The 22,982-nt window shown below is 36.3% G+C and overlaps 2 protein-coding genes across 2 annotated transcripts; both read right to left on the reverse strand.

The window, feature by feature from the left end:
• Positions 1–1,342: 1,342 nt before the first annotated feature.
• LRIT3 (leucine rich repeat, Ig-like and transmembrane domains 3) lies at positions 1,343–8,684 on the reverse strand. Its single transcript, XM_007431117.1, has 4 exons — positions 8,569–8,684; positions 6,543–7,018; positions 5,119–5,424; positions 1,343–2,394 (listed from the first exon to the last, which is right to left on the reverse strand). Exons 1-4 carry the CDS (start codon positions 8,682–8,684, stop codon positions 1,343–1,345), a joined length of 1,950 nt encoding a protein of 649 aa, XP_007431179.1.
• A 1,279-nt stretch (positions 8,685–9,963) lies between these two features.
• On the reverse strand, positions 9,964–22,969 carry RRH (retinal pigment epithelium-derived rhodopsin homolog). The gene is made up of 7 exons (XM_015888599.3): positions 22,031–22,969; positions 18,672–18,862; positions 16,180–16,279; positions 14,310–14,463; positions 12,964–13,132; positions 11,039–11,217; positions 9,964–10,066 (listed from the first exon to the last, which is right to left on the reverse strand). Exons 1-7 carry the CDS (start codon positions 22,113–22,115, stop codon positions 9,964–9,966), a joined length of 981 nt encoding a protein of 326 aa, XP_015744085.1. The 5' UTR covers positions 22,116–22,969.
• Between the last annotated feature and the right edge of the window lie 13 nt (positions 22,970–22,982).

Raw genomic sequence — 22,982 nt, forward strand, 5'->3', positions numbered from 1 at the left:
TCTTATGCATGTACATAGATTTTCATGCAGGCACACACGCTGCTAACATTATACAGTCTTAGGAGAAATCAGAATATGGTACTTTAGTTATATAATTCTGTAATTTTACTTCTTTTAAGTATTTGGGTTCTTCTTTAGTATTCTACTATTTTCATCCTATATATCATTTTATTTTTCTTTACTCTGCAATTCCAAGCTCTGTAACCTTCATAATGTAAACATATATAAACTTGGCTACCAACTGTAATAAAGGCTGATAATATTACTATTTATTAAAAAGGATTAATCAGTTCATTCACATTCCTGAAGAACTGATGCATTAAGTACTATTACTCATGATGGCTAAAATGAAAACATTATAATCAACAGCAATATATTCCTGAATACCAGATACTAGGGCCAAATACTGGGGGAGAATCATTGTTCTCTTGCCCAGATTCTTGGAAAAAAGATACTATTTGCACTAATCCTTCAAACTCTCCTTTGATCATTCTTAACATTTCCTTCAAATCTTAGTGGATAAATCCACAACATGTTCCTCTAGCTTACCTATATAATAAGGTTAGTTCTTTTGTAACAACTCTTAATTATGCATATTCATCCTTAGCTTAAACTCATAACACAGATAGAGTTTCTTCAAAATGCATCCCTCATATGTTACTTCTGAAATATTTATCATAAGGAATACAAAAAAGGTTAGAGTTGTCAGATAAGTGATTTGAGTGGAATTTAAGTATGACTTATTCCAGGTGCAGGTCACTGACTTACTTTGGTTAACTGCATATCTGTAACTATAGTGTTGGTTAACTGCATATCACACCTTGACATTATAAATATTTATGTGCATTCCCCAAATTGAATCTCATATTTTTAATCATCCAACATCTTAACCAACAGAAAATTAAACTAATTAATCAACCTAATTGAAATGGAGTATTCTGGGTTATGCCCCATTGTGTCTTTCAACTCATGCATAACAGTCCAGGAGTTTGAGTTTAATGAAACAAAATATTGATAAGAACTTTGCACTGAACTGTAGTAGTGTGTAATTGCAAGAAACATGGAGAGCAATAGGGAAGTAAAATACATATTTCACATAAAATCTTTTTTTAAACAACAAACGAAGGATTAATAAAAAGGCAGAAACTATAAGTGCTTTAGGAATAAGTGTCATTAAATGTTCACTTTTGCGAAGGCATTTTCCTTTCCATACATACCACCACAGAAGACTTTGATTACTATCATTTGTGGTGTTTGATATCCATGATTTGTGGCTGGTATTGATCCAGTATTGGGTCTGGGCTTCTTTTGCCTCATTTTAGATAATCTACAGAACCCAGAGTCAGCAGAAGTACTCTGACCTGGAACCTTCACTTTTGAAGGTCATCTGCGAATCCATGCTTGACCTGGAACAAAGTAGTAGTCTTTCAGACTCCTCAGTGTTCCGATAAGACCAGACCTCCCCATTTGCCCCCACTGAATGTGGTCTAAGAGAAAGAGTTTCAAATTTGATATAAGTTTCTTTTGCAAGTTCATCTTCCTTGGTTGATTTTGGTTTCCTATGAAGCCTCACAACTTTATATAGTAAGAAAAAAATGAGCGGTATTGCTGCTGTGCAGCCTACCCCACTAGCCACTAGCAAAATGGAAATAGGAGATTTGTCTTCCATACGAATTCCATCAGTGAAGAAAATGATGCATTGATCTTTGGTGGGAGGAATCTCTTTGGGGCAGACACAGGCCATATACTTTGTGCTGGGCTCCAAACCATCAATTGTCACTTTGTTTTTTGTGGGATCTGGATTTAGGGACAACATATCTTTCTCCCCATACTTGGAATACAACACAGTCATAACAGAGCTATTAGAAACATCAATACCTTTCCACATTAAGGTCACTCTTTCACTGGTTTCAGGAATTACTCTTAGGCTTTTTAGAGTAACATTTTGTTCAGCTGCGGGCCCTGCACTGAGTGATGCACCCAACTGTTTTTCACTTCCATTGGCAATTGTGTTTGCATTCTTTCTGTCATCAGGTGTGGACTTGGGTTGTTTTCTGTCTGTTCCTCTTTTGGTTGTAAATCTTTCAGTGGTGGCCACAGTTGTAGAAGGAAAGGTGGTTGTAGATGTCATTGTAGAAGAAAAAGTCACATTTAAAAATTCTGGTTTCACATCTTCTTGGGCAGTATTTGCTTGGTCTGTTCCTGTCTTTTTCCCATACTTTGGGGGCGGTACTGTCGTGGTAACAACACCAACAACAGTGACAGTAACAGAAGCTTCTGACATTCCAGCCAAATTTTTGGCCTTACATCTGTAGTCTCCTGCATCTTTGTAGGAAATGCCTGTCAGACTAATGATGGACCATCTTACACCTTGTCCTGGACTTTCTTGAATAACTGGGAAAGAAAGAAATACAATATAAATGGCAATATAAATATATATTATTTATAAATGAATGAATGAATGAATGAATGAATGAATGAATGAATGAATGAATGAATGAATGAATGAAATTGAAAACAAAGAAGATGCGATATTAGGAGGCTATGGGACAAAGATTTCAAATAAGAAGCATTCTTTTAATTTGACCACAACAATTAGTCACACATTCTGTTAAATATATCCATTTAAAAAAGCCTTACATTAATTTGGTCCAATTAAATTGGCATATTTTAGATAAGACACCCCTTGTTTTCTCTCACAGATAGCAATGCCTCTTCAGTGATATTGCTGGCTTTCTGTGATAGATTTTTTTTATCCTGACTTTTTTACACGTAACTCAAGACAGCAAACATATCTAATACTCCTGCCTCCTCTTTTCCCCACAACAACAACCCTGTGAGGTATGCTCAGTGCTCAGTGACAATGACTGGCCCAAAGTCACCCAGCGGGCTTTCATGCCTAAGGGAAGGCTAGAACTCACAGCAGAAGTGGGCAGATGATATACTGGTTTTTATTAGAATTCAGATTCACTGGATACAGCTTAGCAAAGAAGATGCACACTTGGAAGTAAAGAATTCTCAGCTCAGGAATTTGTTTGGGTACTAAAACTGAAGGTAGATCCTTCTATTAAAAAAATCCTCTCCTGGTCATCTCATGTTTTCAGCAGCATAATTTATAGAAATGGGTGGTGAATAATTGTTCCAATTGTACCTACTGTTTGCAAGTCAAAAACTTTTGCTAGCTTTTGCCAAAACCTTACAGCTCTATTGGTGCCTTCAGATCTACCTGCTGTCCAATACTGCACCTAGCACTGGACCTCAGAACCAAAGTCCAAGGTCCCACAGAACTCCCAAATAATCATCCAGAGGGCAGGGAGTGGACAGAATCTCTCTCTTCCTTGTTTCTTTCTTTCCTTTCTTTTAATTCATATGTTGCCCATAAAAATAGTTTTGCTTCACATTAGCTGCAGATCTCAATTTGCAGATCTAGCATACAGTTCACTAAGCTCTGCCTTCATTGTGGAAAAGGCCACTGAAACTGAGATGGGGATTACATTTTTTTTCTTTCCAAGAACAAAAGCCAAACAGGTTATTATACTCTCCTTTGAACATGAAAACCAACTTTAGAACCCTTTCTGAAATTTGATTTTATGTTGCATGATCAAGCTAGAAGATAGGTAATAATGGTATATACTTAGGGATGTGTCTCAGTCTAAATCCAGTCAGCATACAATAGTATATGCTTCATGAAATTTCCTATAAATTATTTCTTAAAAGACACAAACATCTGCAATAGTTGACCTTAACATATAATTTTATATGGAACTTTCTCTAATATATATTTTTATATGTAATTTTTCTAAATGTATACATTTGGGAATATAATTTCCACAAATACACAAAAATATTTGCATGTTTTTAAGCAGACAAATATTTTGTGGCAGCTGGCTTAAATGACATACCCAACTGTGCCATGACAGTTGTCATTTTCCCAACATACCATTGTACTTGATAAGATAGATAGATAGATAGATAGATAGATAGATAGATAGATAGATAGATAGATAGATAGATAGATAGATAGATTTTATATCTCTAGTGGTAGAAAACATTTATTGCCCAAAATATTCACTCTTATGAAGAAATTGACACAGCTGCAATTCAGCAGTGCACTGATAGTACTACATAATTTAATTCTCAAATTTTAAATATACATTGAAGAAAGAGAACCATCAATCAAAACCCTGATAGACCCCATAGGAAGAGTCTAAGAGCATAACATCCAATCTTTAGGTCCTCCCTGTTAGGGACAAGCAGCACTGCCACATGATGTGGTGAGTTGTCTTTAACTAGAGGTCTTCAAAGGTCTATCAGAGATACTCCAGTGAATCCTGCCTTGAGCTGGAGTTGGACTAGATTACTTCCATGCTGTCTTCCAGCTCTATGATTCTAGGGACAGTCAAATGCACTGTCACAAACATTTACCGGGTTTTACTGTCATGTCATCAGCTGCACTGACTGACTGAAAAATGTTAGGATCAACAGGGAACATTTATACCTTCCAATTTCTAGTCAAATAAGAGCAAGTTCCTGTTTAGCACAAGGTAGAACATAGTGTGCCACTATTAATTTCACAAACCAATTCAAAACATATAAGAGCCAATTCAGCCATAGTTGCAATGGTGTAAAGTCTAGCAAATTGGACAAGATTGGAACTCAGGTCAGTGATTATAGACTAAAGGGTGGTTATACTCTCTTTTAAATTGTATGCATTTGTATTTTTATTTATGTTGAAGGGGATTAACACTACTATTGCCATTTTAAAAAATTTACATCCTTGACAAAAAATTATATAGATAATTGTGGGGTTTGAAAACATATTCCCACTTGGCTTCCAGATCTTTATCAGAATATCATGGAACCTTCTTTTCAAATGTTTTTACTCAAGTGAAAAGAAACAATTTGTTCCCTAAGAGCTTTTCAATTTCTAAAAATTAATGTATTGATTAAATATGTATTCTTTATTTCTACGAGTAAATTCAAAGCAGCAGTCTTTTTCTCCATCCCAATTCATAGCTAAGCAGAGAATTGAACCTGGTCTCTCAAACCCTAAACCATCACATTATGCATAATATGATCTTGGCACTTCTGAACAGGTGAATTTTAAAACATAAGTACCTGTATAGTTCACTGGTATGTTGTCTGATCTAACCCAGGTAAGCTGTGGTGTGGGATAGCCAGTTGCATCACAGCGTAAAAGAACATTGCTTCCTAGAGGTGAGGTAATCTTTGTAGCTGAAGTCATTACTGATGGTTTCAAACACTGTTCCAATTCTGCTCTTCGAAACAAGATCCCAGCCAAGCTTTCAGGTCCACTGCAAGCCACAAAAGGGTCCAGAAGTATAATAGCAGTATCCCCAATTTTGGAAAATTCAATCAGCTTGGAAATACGACAATCACAATACCATGGATTGTCCTGCAGACCTTAACACGGAAAAATAATTCAATCATAATCCTGTCAGCAAGTGTACAGTTAGATCAGCATAGTATAAGATATTTGGATTTCCTTTCTCAGTTTTCATCCATTTCCAACTTGAGGTAAATGATTTGACAAGTTATGGACCCAAAGTATTACACCTATTTCCCTGTGATAAATTAGAATATTTTTCAAGATTTGTGCTATTTAAATTGTAAGCAGCCAGCCTTCCCCTATATTTCTGTTATGATTGCTGAAACATTCTGAGGAGCTAAGAAGGAAAATTCTAAAACATCACTTACTATTTTATCAATAGCACCCCCTCCTGAACTTTTATTTGGATTACCTATGCTGCCTGTGAAAAACTTTCCAAAAAATATCTTTGGAGTTTGGGACATATGTATTTAAAGTGATCAGCATAATCTGTGCTAAGGGAGTGATTAGCAAATCTGGAAGAATATCAAGATTATGATATTCAATCATGTTTTTTAGTTCTATGATTTAAAAATTGTAGAAAAATGTATTTCTACAATTAAAAAAATAATCTTATGGAGAAGTTCTACTTACGGACTGAGCAAACAGAGTGAAAATGGAATAGTGCCTGGCTGTACTGAGGGCAGGCATGAAAATGAAAATTTGACACTAGGAGATTTTGTCAGGGATAATTAATGTTTTTAGGATACCTAAGTCTATGGCTGAATATATGTTCTTCCTACCTTATCTGAATCAAGCATTAATTCCTTTCCAGCACACTGTTAAAGATAACACATCCCTATAGCACATGTCTACAGAAAGGACTAGTCCAGTCTTGAATATATCAATTCAGCACATTAAATTCTGCTCTCCACAAGGTGGTATGGCAGACTACACTTAACAACTTCTGGAGCTTTCAGCAAACAAGAGCACTAATCCAAATGGCTTAACTCAATTTTGTTAGTGAATTTCTACTGAACAATAAAATGCCAAACTCCATTTAACAAGTTCATGTACAGGCCAGCAACGGAACAACTGTTCAGAATCAGAAGGAAGCTGATTGATGTAATATTTGTGTTCATACTATGGACTCATTCTGAATTCTCTCAGAAGGCATTACTCAAAGAAAGAAATCAAACTGCTCATGGCTTACCTAATATGACCCTGTGCATCAGGAAGTCTGTATTTCTGGATGTTGCTGTTTCAGAAAAAGGAAGCCAGATATCCATAAGGTCTGATGGCAAGGAGGTCAATTTGTTGCTAGAAATATCTAAGTAAGTGAGATTTCTCAAGTATCTGCCAGCCTCAACTGGAATACTGGTCATTTTGTTATTGTGTAAATCAAGAGTTCGTAGATTGGGCATCTCAGCCAAAGACTCCCAAGGGAAACGCAACAAGAAGTTCCCATCCAGACGCAATTCATGTAGCTGCTTTAAATTATAAAAGCTGCTGGAATCAATGTTTGTGATAGAATTGTAAGTAAGCCACAGATATTTGAGGTCCACCAGGTAGTAAAAAGCATCTGCTGGAATTTTCCTTATGACTGTTTTTTCTATCCGGAGTTTTAGAGTGTCCACAGGAATATTGGTAGGGATTTCAAACATATCAGGATCATTACATAAGACAGACCTAATAACAAACAAAGAGAGGCTGCTGGTGACAAATAGGTTTCCACAAAGCATTAGGAAAATTGTGGTCCTACTGAAAAATAAATCCAGCTACGTTCAATATGGCTCTTTTGAGTAATCTATTTGATTCAGGACTGCATAATAAATCTTCTTTCAGATGATGGGGAATGTTGGGAAAGTATGTACAGAAGACACTTACGTCATTGTCCAAAGAACTTACATATATGCATGGAAAGTAACTAATTTTCCCACTGAATTTTGCTCTACAACATGATATTTTTAAAAGTGTTGCTTCTTTTCAGCAGCAGGAATGAAGAATCATCAGCATCAAACACCTTTCCTGCATCCATGTATAATTTATCAGAAATTTGGCATTTATGGTTAGCAGCTGGGGACTTTAAATTATTTAGTAAATAAGGAGGACCCTCCAAAATAAAGTAGGCTTAAAACATACTTCACCCAGATATGATTACATTTAATTATACCTAACCTCTCCTTCAATGAACTCAGAATGGCATTCCTGTATATTGTCCCTTCCCACCACATTTTATCATCACAACTCTGTAAAATAGGTCAAATTGAATATGATTATCTCTAGGGCATCAAAGGAATTATCTCAACATTCCTAATCTGATTCTATTAGATAGAAAAGCATGTCATTTTTGTGAAATATTTTTATTGTTGTTTTATAAAAGGCACTTCATTATATTATTTTAAAGATGGCATATGTGAAAACTTACTTTCATTTTAAATTAGATGAGCAGATAACACCAGTGCAAAGAAACTTGCTTATTCTCCCTCATGTTAGACATGTGAAGGAATTAACAAAATCTACAGGTTTCTACATGCCTATTGTCCTACTATATTCACTTTGACTCATTTTCTACACCATCTTGCTGTTTTTTAATCAAGGAAAGGCCCAATTCCCACATATAACAGATACAGCTTTGAGACCTTTACCTAGATGGAATCATATTGGTTAGCCTGCTAGGAGCAAGGAAGAACTGTGTGCTTGCTTCTCTGTATAAAAGGAAATAAAGCAATTTTTCACAAAATAGTAGGGCAGAAAACTAGATTCTTTTACACAATATTTTTATATATACAGTAGATAGTGAAATAGGGGTTTTTTAAAGCATATAGATAACACTATTTCACTATAAACTGGAATGGTACAGACTGGATCAGATAAGGTATCTTACTTTTCATGAACAAGGCACATTGCCATAAGCAGATGCTAAGCATAACACATAAGAATTATGCCCAATTCTCTTTGGTGATTCCCTTCCCCCATTTTTGGGGTATGTGTATATGTGTGCATAGTTCTAGCCCACAAGTTGCTGCTTACAATCCAATTTTATGAGATGTTTGTGACTAGCTAGCCAATTCATTACTGCAGTTGACTATAAAAGTGTCTTCCAAAATACAAAAAGTGTCTTCCAAAAATACAAATCTCTCCTTAAAATTTCATTAGGGTTTGTTGTTGTTGTTGTTTGATAAGCATAGGAATCTTACAAGTACAATACCTACTTGAAAAGTAAAGAAAACAAATACCTTGTTCTGGTTCCATCACTCATGCCATGGTAAATGCAGTTGCATTGAGAAGGACAGAAACTATCCACTTCTTCCAAAATGCTCATCATGACACAAACGGCAGCAAACACATGCATGATTTCTTTCCAAGACAATAAATAAATCCAAAATCGAAGATCTTCTATTCCTAGACAATCACCCTGTGGGCTACACTTGTGAATGCAGCTTCTATTTAGTAAGAGCAGATTACCCCGGATTAGCCAAGATCTGCAATTACTTAACCTTCAAATGTATTCTGCAAAAGCTCAGTTGAAACCACTTGTTCTTCATTGTGTCAAAGGAGGAATGCATTACTTATAAAATTATATCTATCTTGAAAGCAAGACTACTAGAACAGCAAGTTAAATACTAAAATTTTTAAAAATTCCAAGTGTACTTTGAAAGTAACACAGACGTAGTGAGTATAACAATTCCTCTAAAATGTCTGTTTTATTGTCTGAATAACTACACAGTGCTAAGACTACATATTATGCAGGAAAGTCTTGAAGTGGAAGTCTTTGGATCTCCAAAATGCTTTATTATTTGCCAGATGATGTTTCAAAATTAAATCATTATTTTTTAAACAACAACTGCAGACCTGTAATTCAAAGGTACTGGTAAAGATGTACAGAAATGTAATTTTCTTTAGTAGCAGACGGTACAAATGATCAACTAAACAAAATTTCAGAAGTAACCACTGACAGAAACTTAAACTGTTTATTCATTTCCTAAAGCAAATATTTGCTTAGCTCTTCAACAATTTCTTTATTTTGGAGTATTTCTTTTAATAGAGGTTAATATGTTTGGCAACAATAGCTTTGCAAAAAAACAAAAACCAGTAACAGAAGGTATAATAAATGCTTTTTTTCCTAGGGACATTGAATTGTTTTTAGCAAAAGAAATATAAAATTTCATTACAATTTTTAGTGGATTTCTCACTGAAACAGTATACAGTCTTACTTAAATTTCCTTTCTATTCACCCTTGAATTGAATAGACTCACAAACTCACAACTCACAAAATTGAATAGTGACTGTTGAAAAAATACTCAAGTATTAATTGTTCAACTGTACTCATTGCCATAATGTTGAATTGCTTTTAGTATAGATATTTATGGTATAATCCAAGGAACTGTTATGCATGTACAGTAAAGCAGAGGATTGGTTACCAGGACCCCTGAGTCTCTTAGGAAACAAAAGCCATGATGCTTGTATCTTTCCGTATCATATAGTATCCATAAAGTCAAATGTAATCACTAGAAGGCAAAGTTATTGTACATCAATGCATAGCTACATGTGAAACAGATCCAACTTTCTTTGCAGGGCAAAAAACATGATGAGCTTGTAGGTACAGGTGGATAGGCTTTAGAGCAGCATCCTTATGCAACTGTACTTTGAGATACATGCATTGGCAAGAGGTTGTTGATTGTTACCTCCTGCCATATTTGACACTGGACTATTGCAAGGATGGCCCTTCGAAACCTGCAAGAGGGAGAAATGCTTTAAGTGTCTGATAAAAAAGATCAGCAGTAGTTCCGGGCAACACAGGAAGATATCTTTTACCAAGTCAGCTATTGGTTAATCTTCATCAGTATTATTGTGCTGATTGACAACAACCCTCTAGGAATTCTGACAAAAACCCTTCTTCTCAGCCTTACTTGTAATTGTCAGAGATTGAAAAGCATGTTTTGGGAGGAGGGTCCTCAGGGTTATTCTCAGTGGTTTCCCTCCCTGAGGTCATGCATTTTGTTGTTCCTGCCATTCTGATTTAGCAGAGCTGGGCTATCAAAATCTGGATTACCACTAGATGACAGAGAATTCTAACTCTTTACCACCACAGGGTCTAGATTTTTGCTACTAGATCTGGTAGCTGTACTTTGGCGCTGCTTATTCTCATGCCTCTTCCTCTGGACCTAATCCATCCTACCTTCTGGGGGAGAGGACAAGTATTTTTTTCCTTACCCTTCTCATGGATTGTTTGCTTGAAAATGGTAGGCAGAAAAGAGAGAGCAGCAGTTTGGCAGGTGGACAACAATGACAATTCCTGAGGGAACCCTTTTACACATGTGTCTCCCTCACCAACTTTACAAACAAAGAGCACTGTGTCATTTAAATAGTCAACTAAATTGTTGATAGGCTTTTACTAGCCTATTTTAATCAGTTGCATGAAATGTTATCTTACATCACAAGCTACGTGCACATACTGTGCAGCGCTGGAGGAAATGGAATTGTAAGCAGTGTGATCAATGGGAAATTATAATTAATATACAATTACAGTCAATGATAAAGCTCCATTTTAATACCAGATAGTCACAAAGAAGTCCTACTCCAGGTCTAACTTTCTAACCACACTGGCTTCCTTACTTTAAAATTATTGCATAGTTTAGGGCTACTTAAAGCTCAACTTTCCCCCATCCATCCATGCTCATCCCATCTTGCAATAGAGCCACTTACTTTTTGTTTGCAATGACATAAATGCAGGGATTATAGAACGTAGATGACTTTGCAAACAGTGGGGCTATGATCGCCATGGTGGGGGGAATTTTCTTTGGGTCTCCAAAGGAAGACCATAAACACACAATAGAATATGGAGACCAAGCCAGCAGAAACATCAAAATCATGATAACAGACATCTGTAAACAAAAACAAAAATGTAACTCCTTAAGATTTTTGTTAAGTCTATTTTAAGCATCTATTTGGTCTCTTCCTCAAATCTGTATTCTGTCTAGCCTTCCCCTCCCCCCCCCATCTCTAGTATCCTCCAGATGTATTGTACTGCAACTTCCATCTTTCTTCAGGAAATCCTGGAAAGCATATTTGGAGAGCACTAATTTAGGAAAAATCTGCATTGCTACATTTTGACACAGAATGTTTAGGACTGAAATATAAAAACTGGAGCTATCATGGTTAAATTAAGTTAAATAGAATCACTAATTGTAGAGTATAATTAAATGTTCCAACAGCTGCAGTTAGCAATCCTAAGAGAAGCAGAAGTTATAACCTGTCCTGAATAAGAACAGCATGTTGTAGAGAGTTACCATATGGTCTCTTACCTCAATCTGCAGGCAACTTCAGGTTACATTAGCTCTGCCTTACATAATTCCAATGTTACCAAGGGTGCACAAGAATTATAGCCACCATTTCCAGGTGGGACAAAAGGGGTGGACAAGGAAGAGCTGGTTCTGCTACAAGATAATAAAATCCACTGCCCACAAGATGTGCTCGCTCTCTCTCTCTCGCTCTCTCACTCTGTCATCATCTCTAGCTGCTTTGCTACTGTTGCTACTCTGTCCTGTAGCCAAGTCCATTCCTTCTCTCTTCTCAAGTATCATACCTGGACATGGCTGCTGAAATATTCTTTCTAGCCCTGAATCATTTCTCCATGCATATGTGGTGAAGATATACTTTCAATCCCCTCTTCCAATTTTTCCTTTGTTCAAGCAAAGATCTTTTAAGTTTAGAATTTAGTTCTAAATTCTACAATTTTAATTCTTTGTAATCTATATATAAAGACTTCTAAATGCCCTGCTTTGAATTCTGTATTTTATGCTTATATGTTATTGCTTAACCGTTCTTATCTAACTCTTTGACTGTCAACTAGATACCAATCTGTATAAGCTTAATCCCCTTCACTGGCATTGTATGCTGGTACCTCAATAAACTGTAAATCAAAATTCAATAAATTGTAACCTGGAGCTAAAGTATTGTCTCAATACCTTTGGGGATATTTTTTCTTCTCACTTGCATAGATGTACACCCCACCTATATTCCAAAGATCCACTTACACATAGTTTCCTCACATGTAACTTATTACATCTACTAAACCCAAATATTTCCATAACAATCTTTTGGAAAATGAGCACACTGAAAAAATATAACAGGCATGAAATAATATTTAGTATCTGAATTGTTATTCACAAACTTTTCAGTTATTTGATGTGCTTAAGTATAGTAGCTCTTACCTTTCAAAAACTGGTCTCCTCCCCTAATACGTATATACATATATATCCCAATCAGATTTGTGTTCAGTGCAAACATAGCAGTACCACACATAGATGTAGTATGTCTCATATAAGCCACATCACAAACAGGCAATGAAGAAAAATAGGGTGATGTGAAGAACTGATGGTACAAAGAAGGTATGAGGTAGAAAGGCATAAGAGATCCAAGTGCATGTGATCTCCAAGCAGAATGTTTACATTTTTCACCTGAAGCAATAATGACTATTTTTATTGTCTGACTTTCCTCAATCCCAACAGAGAGCGAGAGAGAGAGAGAGAACATTATCTATATTCTAAGCTGTCCTGCTTATTTCTCTTAGCACCCTACACAAAACAATTCTGAAAGAGAACAAAGGTACTTTCACATCATGACCTTACCTTTGTAACATCGACTTGATCCAACCAATCTACACTGATGCTTTCTACATAAGTGCTTCTGGTATACCGCTTCACAGTTTGAGAAATTTTGTAGTAACAGTAAAACATGATGGATAAGGGAATGACAAAATTAACAGCAATTACTGACATAGTGTAAGAAACAAAGGATCTGAAAGTGAAAAAGACCAAGCAGATGACTAGAAAACCTTCCTCTCTTTAGTGGCACAAACACCCGAGGATGTTCTAAAAGTACTTTGAACTTAAATACTGAATTTGTTGATAGTTGATACTCTAAACTTAGCTACTTGTTGGAGTGGTTTAGACAGTAATCCTACAGCCATTTAGCAGAAATTATATCACTGAGCTTGCTTCCAAATAAATTTATGCAGGATTCATAGGTGTCCATTCCTAACCACAATGACTCCAAAACAATGAAACATGCATTGTGAGATCACAGGGCAAACTCCACCCTTTTGTACAGGTTGTCCTCAACTTACGACCGCATTAGGGACTGGAAAATTTGTCATTAAGCGAGGCATCACGTGACCACACCCAATTTTGTGGTGGTCGTTAAGTGTATCATACGGTTCCTCTTGATTTTGCTTGTCAGGAGCCGGCTAAGAAGGTCACAAATGGTGATCACATGACCCCAGGACACTGCAACCATTGTAAATACATGCCAGCTGCCAAGTGCCTGAATTTTGATCACGTGATTGTGGGGACGCTGCGACAGTCGTAAGTGTGAAGACCAGTCATAAGTCAATTTTTTCAGCACTGTTGTAACTTTGAATAGTCGCTAAATGAATGGCTGTAAGTTGAGGACTACCTGTACTTATATCACCTGACACTGTCCTTTTGGCCCTGCTATGCCTACATCCATGTCTAACACAACTGTCTTAGAAAGCAGGAGCTGCCCAAGTTTCACACTCTGTTAAGGACCCTTTGCTTCTTTTTTACTGCTTCTGCTTTTCCATTGGCCCTTTCCATTGACCCTTTCCAAGAGTCAGACATATTATGTTAGCCTTTGTTTCTAGCCTATATACATGTTTAAATATTCTTTTCTTCAAGACATAAATGAAAAGGTTAATACTAAAATAAGTAGAACAATCCAGTAGTTATGCTTCAGAAAACAATAGATGGACCCAGATCCAGTGGGTGTTCTCCCATGTCCTAGAAGAAATATCAAACCCAAACACTGTGGAGATTTTCTTTCTCAGTGATTTGCAAGACTGTTCTTTCCAAATTGTCCAATGCTTGCTCTGTTTTTTACAGCAAGGCTTCAGTGACATTAGAACAGCGCAAGATTATAATCATGAATATTTTACTTCACCATAAAAAGAACGTACATGTCATTTTCCCTCCAGTTTATAGTACAAGTAGCTCCAGTTGGATCTGGGGCATAGCTTGCCCATCCTACCACAGGCATGGAGGCCCAAAAGACTGCATTGGTCCAGGCAGCAAAAATTAGGGCAATATAGTTGTGAGCAGTTAGTCTGTTACCTGTTGGAAAACCAAAATGTTACCACTATTTATTGTTTCCTATCATTTGAACTATTCTATTTAGAAGCAAAGAATACAAAAGTTACAATAAAAATGTTATAAATACACAAATCAAACTGCAATTATTCAAACCTTAAATTCATGTTCATATCTATATGATATCTAACCAACTAACTTCCCCCCTTAAAAATTGCATATACTGTATGTGTATATATATTATTATATTATATTATCATATACACACACTTACAAACATTGATTAAAAAGCTGAGAAAGTTGCTGAGAACATTCCCTGTTACCCTAAAAAATATTTATTCAATCTGGTCCCCTCCAAATAGATTACACTAAAAACCTATCATACCCATTTATTAACTTGATATTAGAGTAGTTGTAGTCCATCATATCTGGAGAACAAAAGATTAAGAAAGGCTCTCTAAGACATAACACTGCCTTTACTCTAGCATTAATGTATTTCATTATGCTATACTTAATAAATAATTGCTTAAATAATTTCTGGATAGTCTTCCAACTAGATACTGACTAGACTAGAGTCTAAGTTATAGCAAAATTGCTTCATCACGTGCCTAAACTAAGTATTAAAAGGGGGCATTGGGTACATTGTCCACAAAACAATCATATGATTTTGTCCCTATCAACATCTTGGATCTCATAGTCTGATTCCAGTCTATCATAATCCTTCACAATTAAGATACCTTAAGCTACATATGCCTAATTTTTTTGACGTATTTGACCTATTCATAATTTTAAGACCATGTCATGAGCATTCTCACAATATGGCTATAATGGGCCCAGGGCAGAATTAGTTTAGTATTTATAAAACTTATATTTATTGAAAGGGAAATGTGTGGATATGTTCCCAGTCAGTTTCTGCCTGTGCAGAACCTATCTTTTTATACCTTTATTTTCTTTCCCAGCAGGTGAGCATACTTCCAAACATAGCACTTGGCTGCCCTCATTCACCATTTTAATCTTCTAAAATGCCCAAAGATTACAGTGCTTGGCTTCTTACTGTGTGAAGCATGTTATCAGAGCTCCCCAATGATAAAAGAATTTAGGTCAGGTGGGTCAGGGAGCTTGGCAAATCAAGTACTGAGATATTTGCAGTATCTAGTATTTACAGAAACCAGATCTCCTGCTCTGGTCTTACTCTATAAAGCTAGCCACGGAGAACTCAAGGAATATGCTATACTTCCTTCTCCTTCTGACACCTCCAATTTGGTATACAGTCCCTCTGACTTCTTGCTCTATCTTCTGTCATTCACACAATTAAAAATATAACCTCATTATCTCTGGATTGAAAACAGAGGTACTGTAGGTTTTGCTAGGCAGTCCTCCAAAATACAAGAGCAAAATTAACTGAAGATACTTTTAAAATGGCAAACTTTTACAGCTTTTGTCTCCACAATTGTTTCTGTTATCTACAAGCAACAGATAATACAAGTAGACATAAGGTAAAAAAAAAAAACATTCTGGAAAAAAGTGATGGCAACCCCCTTCAATATTATTGCCAAAAAAATGACATGAAGTTCATCAAGGGTCAAGCTCAACATGAAGATTTCTCCTTTACTACAAAACTGAACAACATTGTATGCAAAATTCAAATAATATAGAGTTCCAAAATATGCTGAAGAACAAATCACCAAAATCTATGCTGAAATACTGTATGCTTTTATTCCAGAATATTGAGCATCCTACCTATTTGAGGCTTGCAGATTGTCAAGTAACGATCTATGGCGACAACAGTAAGCAAACCAATGCTTGCCATTCCAAAAAAGATATTTAAAGCGGCATAAATCTAGAATTTAAGAAATGATACATTGCTTAAAAATAATCTTTGTTGCCTTCAAAGGTCTGGAATCAGGATTTTTTTTAAAATTATTATCAAGCGACTTTGCCTCTTATACAAAGATACGTATATGAAGATCCCTTTGTTTAATGTCATATTATCATTTTTAGCTAATCAGTAAAGCCCAGCTTAACACAGTTATTCTGTTTATTTATTTATTATTTTATGAAATTTAGAGGCTACCTGTGGAAGACTTACAGTAAAAACAGAAAATAATGAGAAAAGAAAGCCCCATGTGTCCAGATAAGCACATTCCCTATAATAGAAAACATAACAAATAAGGATCCTTTCCTGAGGCCTGGGAAAAGAGCCAGGTTTTTAAAGGCTTCCAGAATATCATCAGGTTAAGAGCCAAACTAATCTCTGGTGGATATCATTCCAGATATGCCAACAGAGAAGGCACACTTCCAGGGTCCTGATAGATGGCATTGCTTAATCAACTGGACCCAAAACATACCCACTCTGCCTGATGTTATTGGATAGGTGGAAACCATGGGAGATAGGCAGTCCCTCAGATAACCTGGCCCTATGTTATAAAGGGCTTAATAGACAATAACCAGCACCTTGAATTGCAAATGGGAGCTCACCGGCAACCAGTGCAACCTTTAGAGAATTGGTGTCACATTGGCATACCATCACATGCACAAAGTTGCTACTGTCTCTGTATATAGGATCAGATGTAGCTTTCACATGGTCAGCCCCATGTAGAGTACATTGCAATAGTCCAATGTGAGGTGACTAGGGCATGAGTGAACATCAGAAGGATCTCACAATCTAGGAGTGAGCAGAATTGGTACACCAGATACAGCTGGGCAAAGGCTTTCTTAGCTACAGCTGCCACCTGCTCTTCAAGCAGGAGCTGGGAGTCCAAGATGACCCCCAGACTGGGCACCAGTCTTGAGTTGGGGGTGCAATCCCATCCATGACTAAAGATAGTAAGTTCTAAGATTGGGAGAGGGGAGGCAAAAGTCCACAGCCATTTTGTCTTGGCAGGATAGAACCTGAGTCTGTTCCTCCCCATCCAGATCCTTACAGCCTCCAGACACTGGGACAGTGTTTGTGTTCACTGGATAGTATAAAAAAATTACAAGTCAACAAGTGGAGCTCAGTTTTCCCTGCTCTGATTGTCAACAATATTTTAGAAGAGGCCTTTCCTATATATAATTTAAGTCCTAATCCTTTTAACAGGAGCTGCTGGGTTTGAGTTTATGACCACTGGAATACAAAGCATATATCTTGCCTTTGAACCATATTGTTTCCCCTTGAGGTTGTCACAGTCAGTTGCCCCTAGTATGTTTCAAAACAAAGCTAGGAACAAAAGTATTTTCTACTGTGCTACTCAAGGCAGCCATCTAGTGACAAATTTGATACTTTTTCTATCCTGATTTGCACACGGGGTACTCATTTTCAGCTACTATAGAAAAGTATTTTGGGTAGTCTTTTGAGAGCAAAATAGGAACAAGTTTGTAGTGTATGAAAAAATAAGATAACTTTCTCAAATTTGGCAGATGTGTTGGGACTGTAACTTCAAGAGTTTCCAGTCAGCGTGATCTCTGGAATAAAGCATAGTAGAAATAGAGTTGACAGTTACTTTTTTTTTTTTAAGAAAATAATTCTGTAATCTTAGTTCAAGAAGTTTTTTTAACTTAATCAAAGTGGAAGAACAGCAGATGTTTGTTGGGATCAAATGTATTAACTTACTACATCCAAAACAGGAGACAGCCATGATCCAAGTTAAATCACTGCTCCATCTATTTCTCTAACTCAGATTTGTTTTCTGGCCTGATATTTTCCCATCACTTAGTTCCTTTAAGAGGAGATGCCAAGACTTATCAGGTAGTGTGCAAAGTGTTTGCTGCATTATATTGACAAACCATCCCTTCTTCCCAGAAGATGAAATACTACCTGCTTCTATATGTATCTAACCCCCCCAAAAGCTTCTGAAGAGCTCTCAAATAAATTAATACAAGTACCAATTTATAATCCTAATTGTGTCTTTAAACATTTAATATATAGTGGGTCCACCTAAACAATCCTTTTTATGCAAAGGTTTTGTCTTTTTACTTTATGGACCAAGATACATGAAATGTATCTTCAATTTAATCTTTTCTCTGTATTTGCTTCTCTTTTGGCACCAACACTCAGAGAAATTTAGCAGTAGTTCACAAAAATGTTTTTTTGCCACAAACACATTAAGCGGAAAGAGATTTGTTACTGAACTGTTCATGCTAAAAAGAACTGCTAGAAAAACTTAAGTACAGTCTGTTATGTTCTCTGTTTCTGAACATGCTGATGTGAACAGGTACAATATGTGTGATGTGATCCTTTATTACCCAAATACCTGGCAACCCATGTAGCCAAATTTCCAGCTTCCATGCAGATCTGAAGCCGCAGACATGGGATAGCCAATACTACTCACGCCAATATCCGTAAAAGCCAGATGAATAATAATAGTATTGCTTGGTGTTCGAAGTTCCTTAAATTTAATGAAGATGCTTAAAACAACAATATTACTGAGAAGACTTATGACTCCTGTCAAAAGATTAAAAAATGGAGGGAGGGGAGTAAACATTAGAAATTTTAGCTTTAGTAGACATAATCCAAGTCTCATACTATTTACAAAGTGACTAAGATCATCATCATCATCATCATCTTCAGACTTTAAAAAAGCCTAATTAAACATTAGTTTGATGCCAGTTTGGTGTAGTGGTTAAGGCATTGGTCTAGAAACTGGGAGACTGAGTTCTAGTCCCATCTTAGGCACAAAGCCAGCTGGGGACCTTTGGCTAGTCATTTTCTCTCAGCCCTAGGAAGCAGGCAATGGCAAACCACTTCTGAAAAACCTTGCCAAGAAAACTGCAGGGACTAGCCCAGGCAGTTGCCAGGAGTCAAAAACCAACTTGAAGACACTAATAATAATAATTAAACATAGGCCTATGTAGAGCCAGGCAAGGAAGAATCAACCATCTTTGAATAATGTAACTTTCAGAAACAGGCTAAATTCACACACAACACTAAAATCATAATGCATTGATAGGGTGGTTTATTTGGCTTTGAATTAGCAATGTTCCATGAACCCAACAACTGTGATTTTTAACTATAATTGATGGCTTATTCTATGTGAATCAACCCCATTAGAGTTTATACATATCATGCTTGAGCATGATGTGTAAAAACAGGTACAATATCAACTAAATATTTCATCACCAGCCCCACTGACATGGTAAAATTCAACGAAAAATAACTAACATAACTTATGGATGAATATGCGTAACTTAATGAGCTAGAAAATTGACTTCACTGTTATTTCTCAATATGTCAGTGACAATATTATAACTAATTTGTTTGAATTTTATTATAAATGACTTTTTTAAGAGTATTTTTTTTAAATTGCAACTATACTAAGCAGTTTTGGTTTGCAGCAAGATCTGCAGCAAATTACAATGACAGCAAAATGACAACATGTGAATGATGACATACACATGCAAATGTTGTGATTCTATAGCTGCATCAGGACATCTGACACAAGTAAACTGGCATTTGCACTACTAGGTCTTCAGTCATGTGTCATTATTTCTCCCTATGCTTCCCTGCAGAAACCCATGAGGCTTTGTTTAAATTTTGTTTATTGAATAAATCACAACTGGCTAAGATCGCCCAGCACATAAAGCTATAAACTATAATTTATAATCAATAATCTCTTGGTTTGTACAACACTCTAAGCTGTTTACTCTATCAGCAGATATTTGTCTACTGTAGATCTTCATCTTATATAAAGTGTCATAAAGAAAACACCAGATTTCTTTATTACAGACTGAAATCTCAAAAGTATTGTAGTTACAGAGAACATTCTCTTAAAACAAGAGACTTAAAATGGAGCAGAACACTCAAGCAAAGTTTCTGAGGAACTTTAACTCTTGGATGACTTCAAATTGTTCCAATTTGAATTACCATATTTCCAACATTAATTAGAAACCCTTTGCTTCTACAGTCTGGAAGAGATTCAAAAACATAATGAATAAATAAACAAGTCTTCCCTATGGGTTTATTTGATTTATAGTCTACCTGTCCACGCAGGTGGAATATAAACTGAATAATACATATGTGGCATGTGATTTTCAGTAAATCCTGCACAATTTAATGCAAGCTGGAAGAGTTTTTAAAAGCAAGGAAAAGCTTATGAGAAACAGTTGGTGGCTCTGGGTACGTGAGGAGACACAAGAGCTGTCTTCAGCTTTTCAGGTAAGCTGTCCTGTAGAAGAGTTGTTCAGAAAGATTGGACAAAAAACCAAACAAACAGTGGATTCAAATTGCAAGAAAGTGGATTTCAATTGGATACTGGGAAAAAAATCTTAAGGATAAGAGTTGTTTAACACTACATAGGAAGATGATGGACTTTCCTTTGTTGAAGGTATTTAAACAGAATCCGGATAGCCATCTCTCAGAGACACAATAGTAATTGTAAGGCAGGAATCCATTACATGCTGCCTGGGGAATTCTAGAAGTTGAAGCCCACAGAAATTAAAGTTGCTCAGGTTGAGAAACACAGACTAAATGATGCCCGAGGTCCTTTCCAACCTTTATATTCTGTGATCCCATTATGGAAACAAAAAACAAGTTATCATTCAAGAATACAGCGTAACTACCGATCAATTGCTTAATAAAAGTTTGATCGATACCAACTCAAAGAACCACCTGAGGCTAGAACACAGAATCCACCCCAACCACCCCACAAAACCCAAAAATGGGAGAATGTAGTATGAATCAGATATGATGTGTTTGCATATGTTTACTCACTATTAATGCAATCATAGTTTACTTATTCCAATTTTGGGGGTTACACTGTACAGGAGCTAGGTCTGCACAACACAACACAAAATATGATTGACTAGTCTGTGAAACAGTCAGTTTTGTAAATGCAGCCAATAAGTAGGAAGGATCTTGATGAAAACAGCCCCCATCCCTAACATTTTATTAATCCCAAACATATGTAGCATTTCTTTCTTTTGCATGTTGACTTGAGTTGATATATTTAATTTAGTGCAACATTAGGTTGGCCTACATCAAAGCAAGTTCCAGTGAACTCAAGTAGATCAACATCTAGGTAAATGCATTTAGAATTAAAGCCCAGAAAGTTGTTCTACGATGTGTCAGACCCTTGATCTACCTAGCTTAGTATTGTCTCATGTACAGGTAGTGGCGCTAAAGGCAGGGGGACTTCCAGCCCCTTACTCAGAGCTGCCAGGGACAGCAGCTTAGATCTTCTGCATGCAAAACAGTTTTTCCATCACTGAGTTACTACTCTTCCTAGCCTTTAAGTGACTTTAAGTGCAAGACTTGTAGAGATTAGAGCATGCAGAACTTTGAAGGCAAAAAAGGTCTTCAGGGTATATTAAGGAGCAAAAGGAGAACTTGTCTACAATGCCTTAAAGCAATCCCATCTTTTTCTGGGCTCACCCAGCAGATCCTGGAAAAAGAAGTACTTGGTTTAAAAAGCTGCACATTGATCTACTTGCACATCCCTGGGTACTCGAGAGTTCCTTTTGCCTTCAAATCCAAAGAGTAACAAATCATTTTCAACACTTCACATTTATTTGCTTATGTTTAGTTAAAGCTGAAAAACAAAAAATAAAGCGACAATTCTCTCTTTATTGAGATGCAATAGCTATTTTCTTTACCAAATGCATTCAACATTCATACCTGCTGAGATCAGATATGCTGCAATAATGTTGTGTTCGCTCTGTGAAAAGGCTGATGGAGGCTCACTTTTACTTTCCACAGTCATAGCAGAATTCCAAAATGTGGCAAGGGAAAGAAAATTAGGAAGAAACTTCAAGAGCTAAACTCTGAAAGATGAATTCAAAGAAGGAAGAGAGGAACTTTTGCAATCCCTTTAAGATGAATTTTCGTCCCTTAAAACTTCCTACAAAATTCCAACAGGATTTTGATTAAAAAAAGGCTAAGGGACTTAGATTCCTAGCCTTTGAAAGGGAAAAGCTTGTTAGGTCAAACAAAGAACAATATAGAGTTGTTTTTATTTTCAGTAAGATTTTTGTGCCTTGTGGTAACAGAGGTTTAGTAGTTTCACAGGACCCAGATTCTGAACTTCAGTCTTTAGGAGTTTTACTAACACAATACTTTCAGGATTTTTAATAGCAAGTCATAAAGCAAAATAAATGCAGTTTCCATCAAAATCTATTTTTTCTCTGTCCATAAGGAACAGGTTGTAGATGCACACTGCAAACTGGAGGTCTACCTTGAAATATTTGTAACACATCTGGTCTAAATGGGCTTACATAAACTTGGATTGTCAGTCGAACATGGTTATTATTGACTTTGGCTGTACTTACACAACATGCTAAGCCATGAGCCAGAAAACTACATTATAGGTCCATTTGGGCCAGCTGTCTTTCAGGAAATCCTTAAAAACTTGACTCTGGGAATTGAAGTGCACACACTTTAAAGTTGCCAAGGTTGAGAAACCTTGCTCTAAAGCATTAGACAATATTAATATTCTAAAGCATCTTTACCAAATTATTTTCAAAGCATGCACAGCCCAATCTTACATCTAAGTTATCCAAGCTATTGTAAAGCATCATAGCCTCTCTCTACAGCAGTGCTTCTCAACCTTAGCAACTACACTATGCTCTAC

The sequence above is a fragment of the Python bivittatus genome, unplaced genomic scaffold (genome assembly GCF_059951505.1).
Source record: "Python bivittatus isolate LINGU-HERP-01145 unplaced genomic scaffold, Pbiv_v1 ctg000070_np1212, whole genome shotgun sequence".
NCBI classification, from domain to species: domain Eukaryota; kingdom Metazoa; phylum Chordata; class Lepidosauria; order Squamata; family Pythonidae; genus Python; species Python bivittatus.

What these genes read in the sequence shown, in the direction of transcription:
- LRIT3 (XM_007431117.1), bottom strand. Translation starts at nt 8,684, where the DNA reads ATGCATGTGTTTGCTGCCGTTTGTGTCATGATGAGCATTTTGGAAGAA. An exon ending in AGTGATGGAACCAGAACAAG is followed by an intron (nt 7,019 to 8,568) that starts GTATTTGTTTTC and finishes GTTTGTTATTAG; the next exon opens with GTCTGTCTTATGTAATGATC. An exon ending in CATACCAGTGAACTATACAG is followed by an intron (nt 2,395 to 5,118) that starts GTACTTATGTTT and finishes TTTCTTTCCCAG; the next exon opens with TTATTCAAGAAAGTCCAGGA.
- RRH (XM_015888599.3), bottom strand. Translation starts at nt 22,115, where the DNA reads ATGACTGTGGAAAGTAAAAGTGAGCCTCCATCAGCCTTTTCACAGAGC. An exon ending in AGCATATCTGATCTCAGCAG is followed by an intron (nt 18,863 to 22,030) that starts GTATGAATGTTG and finishes ATCTTTTGACAG; the next exon opens with GAGTCATAAGTCTTCTCAGT. An exon ending in ATCAAGTCGATGTTACAAAG is followed by an intron (nt 11,218 to 12,963) that starts GTAAGGTCATGA and finishes TTTTGTTTACAG; the next exon opens with ATGTCTGTTATCATGATTTT.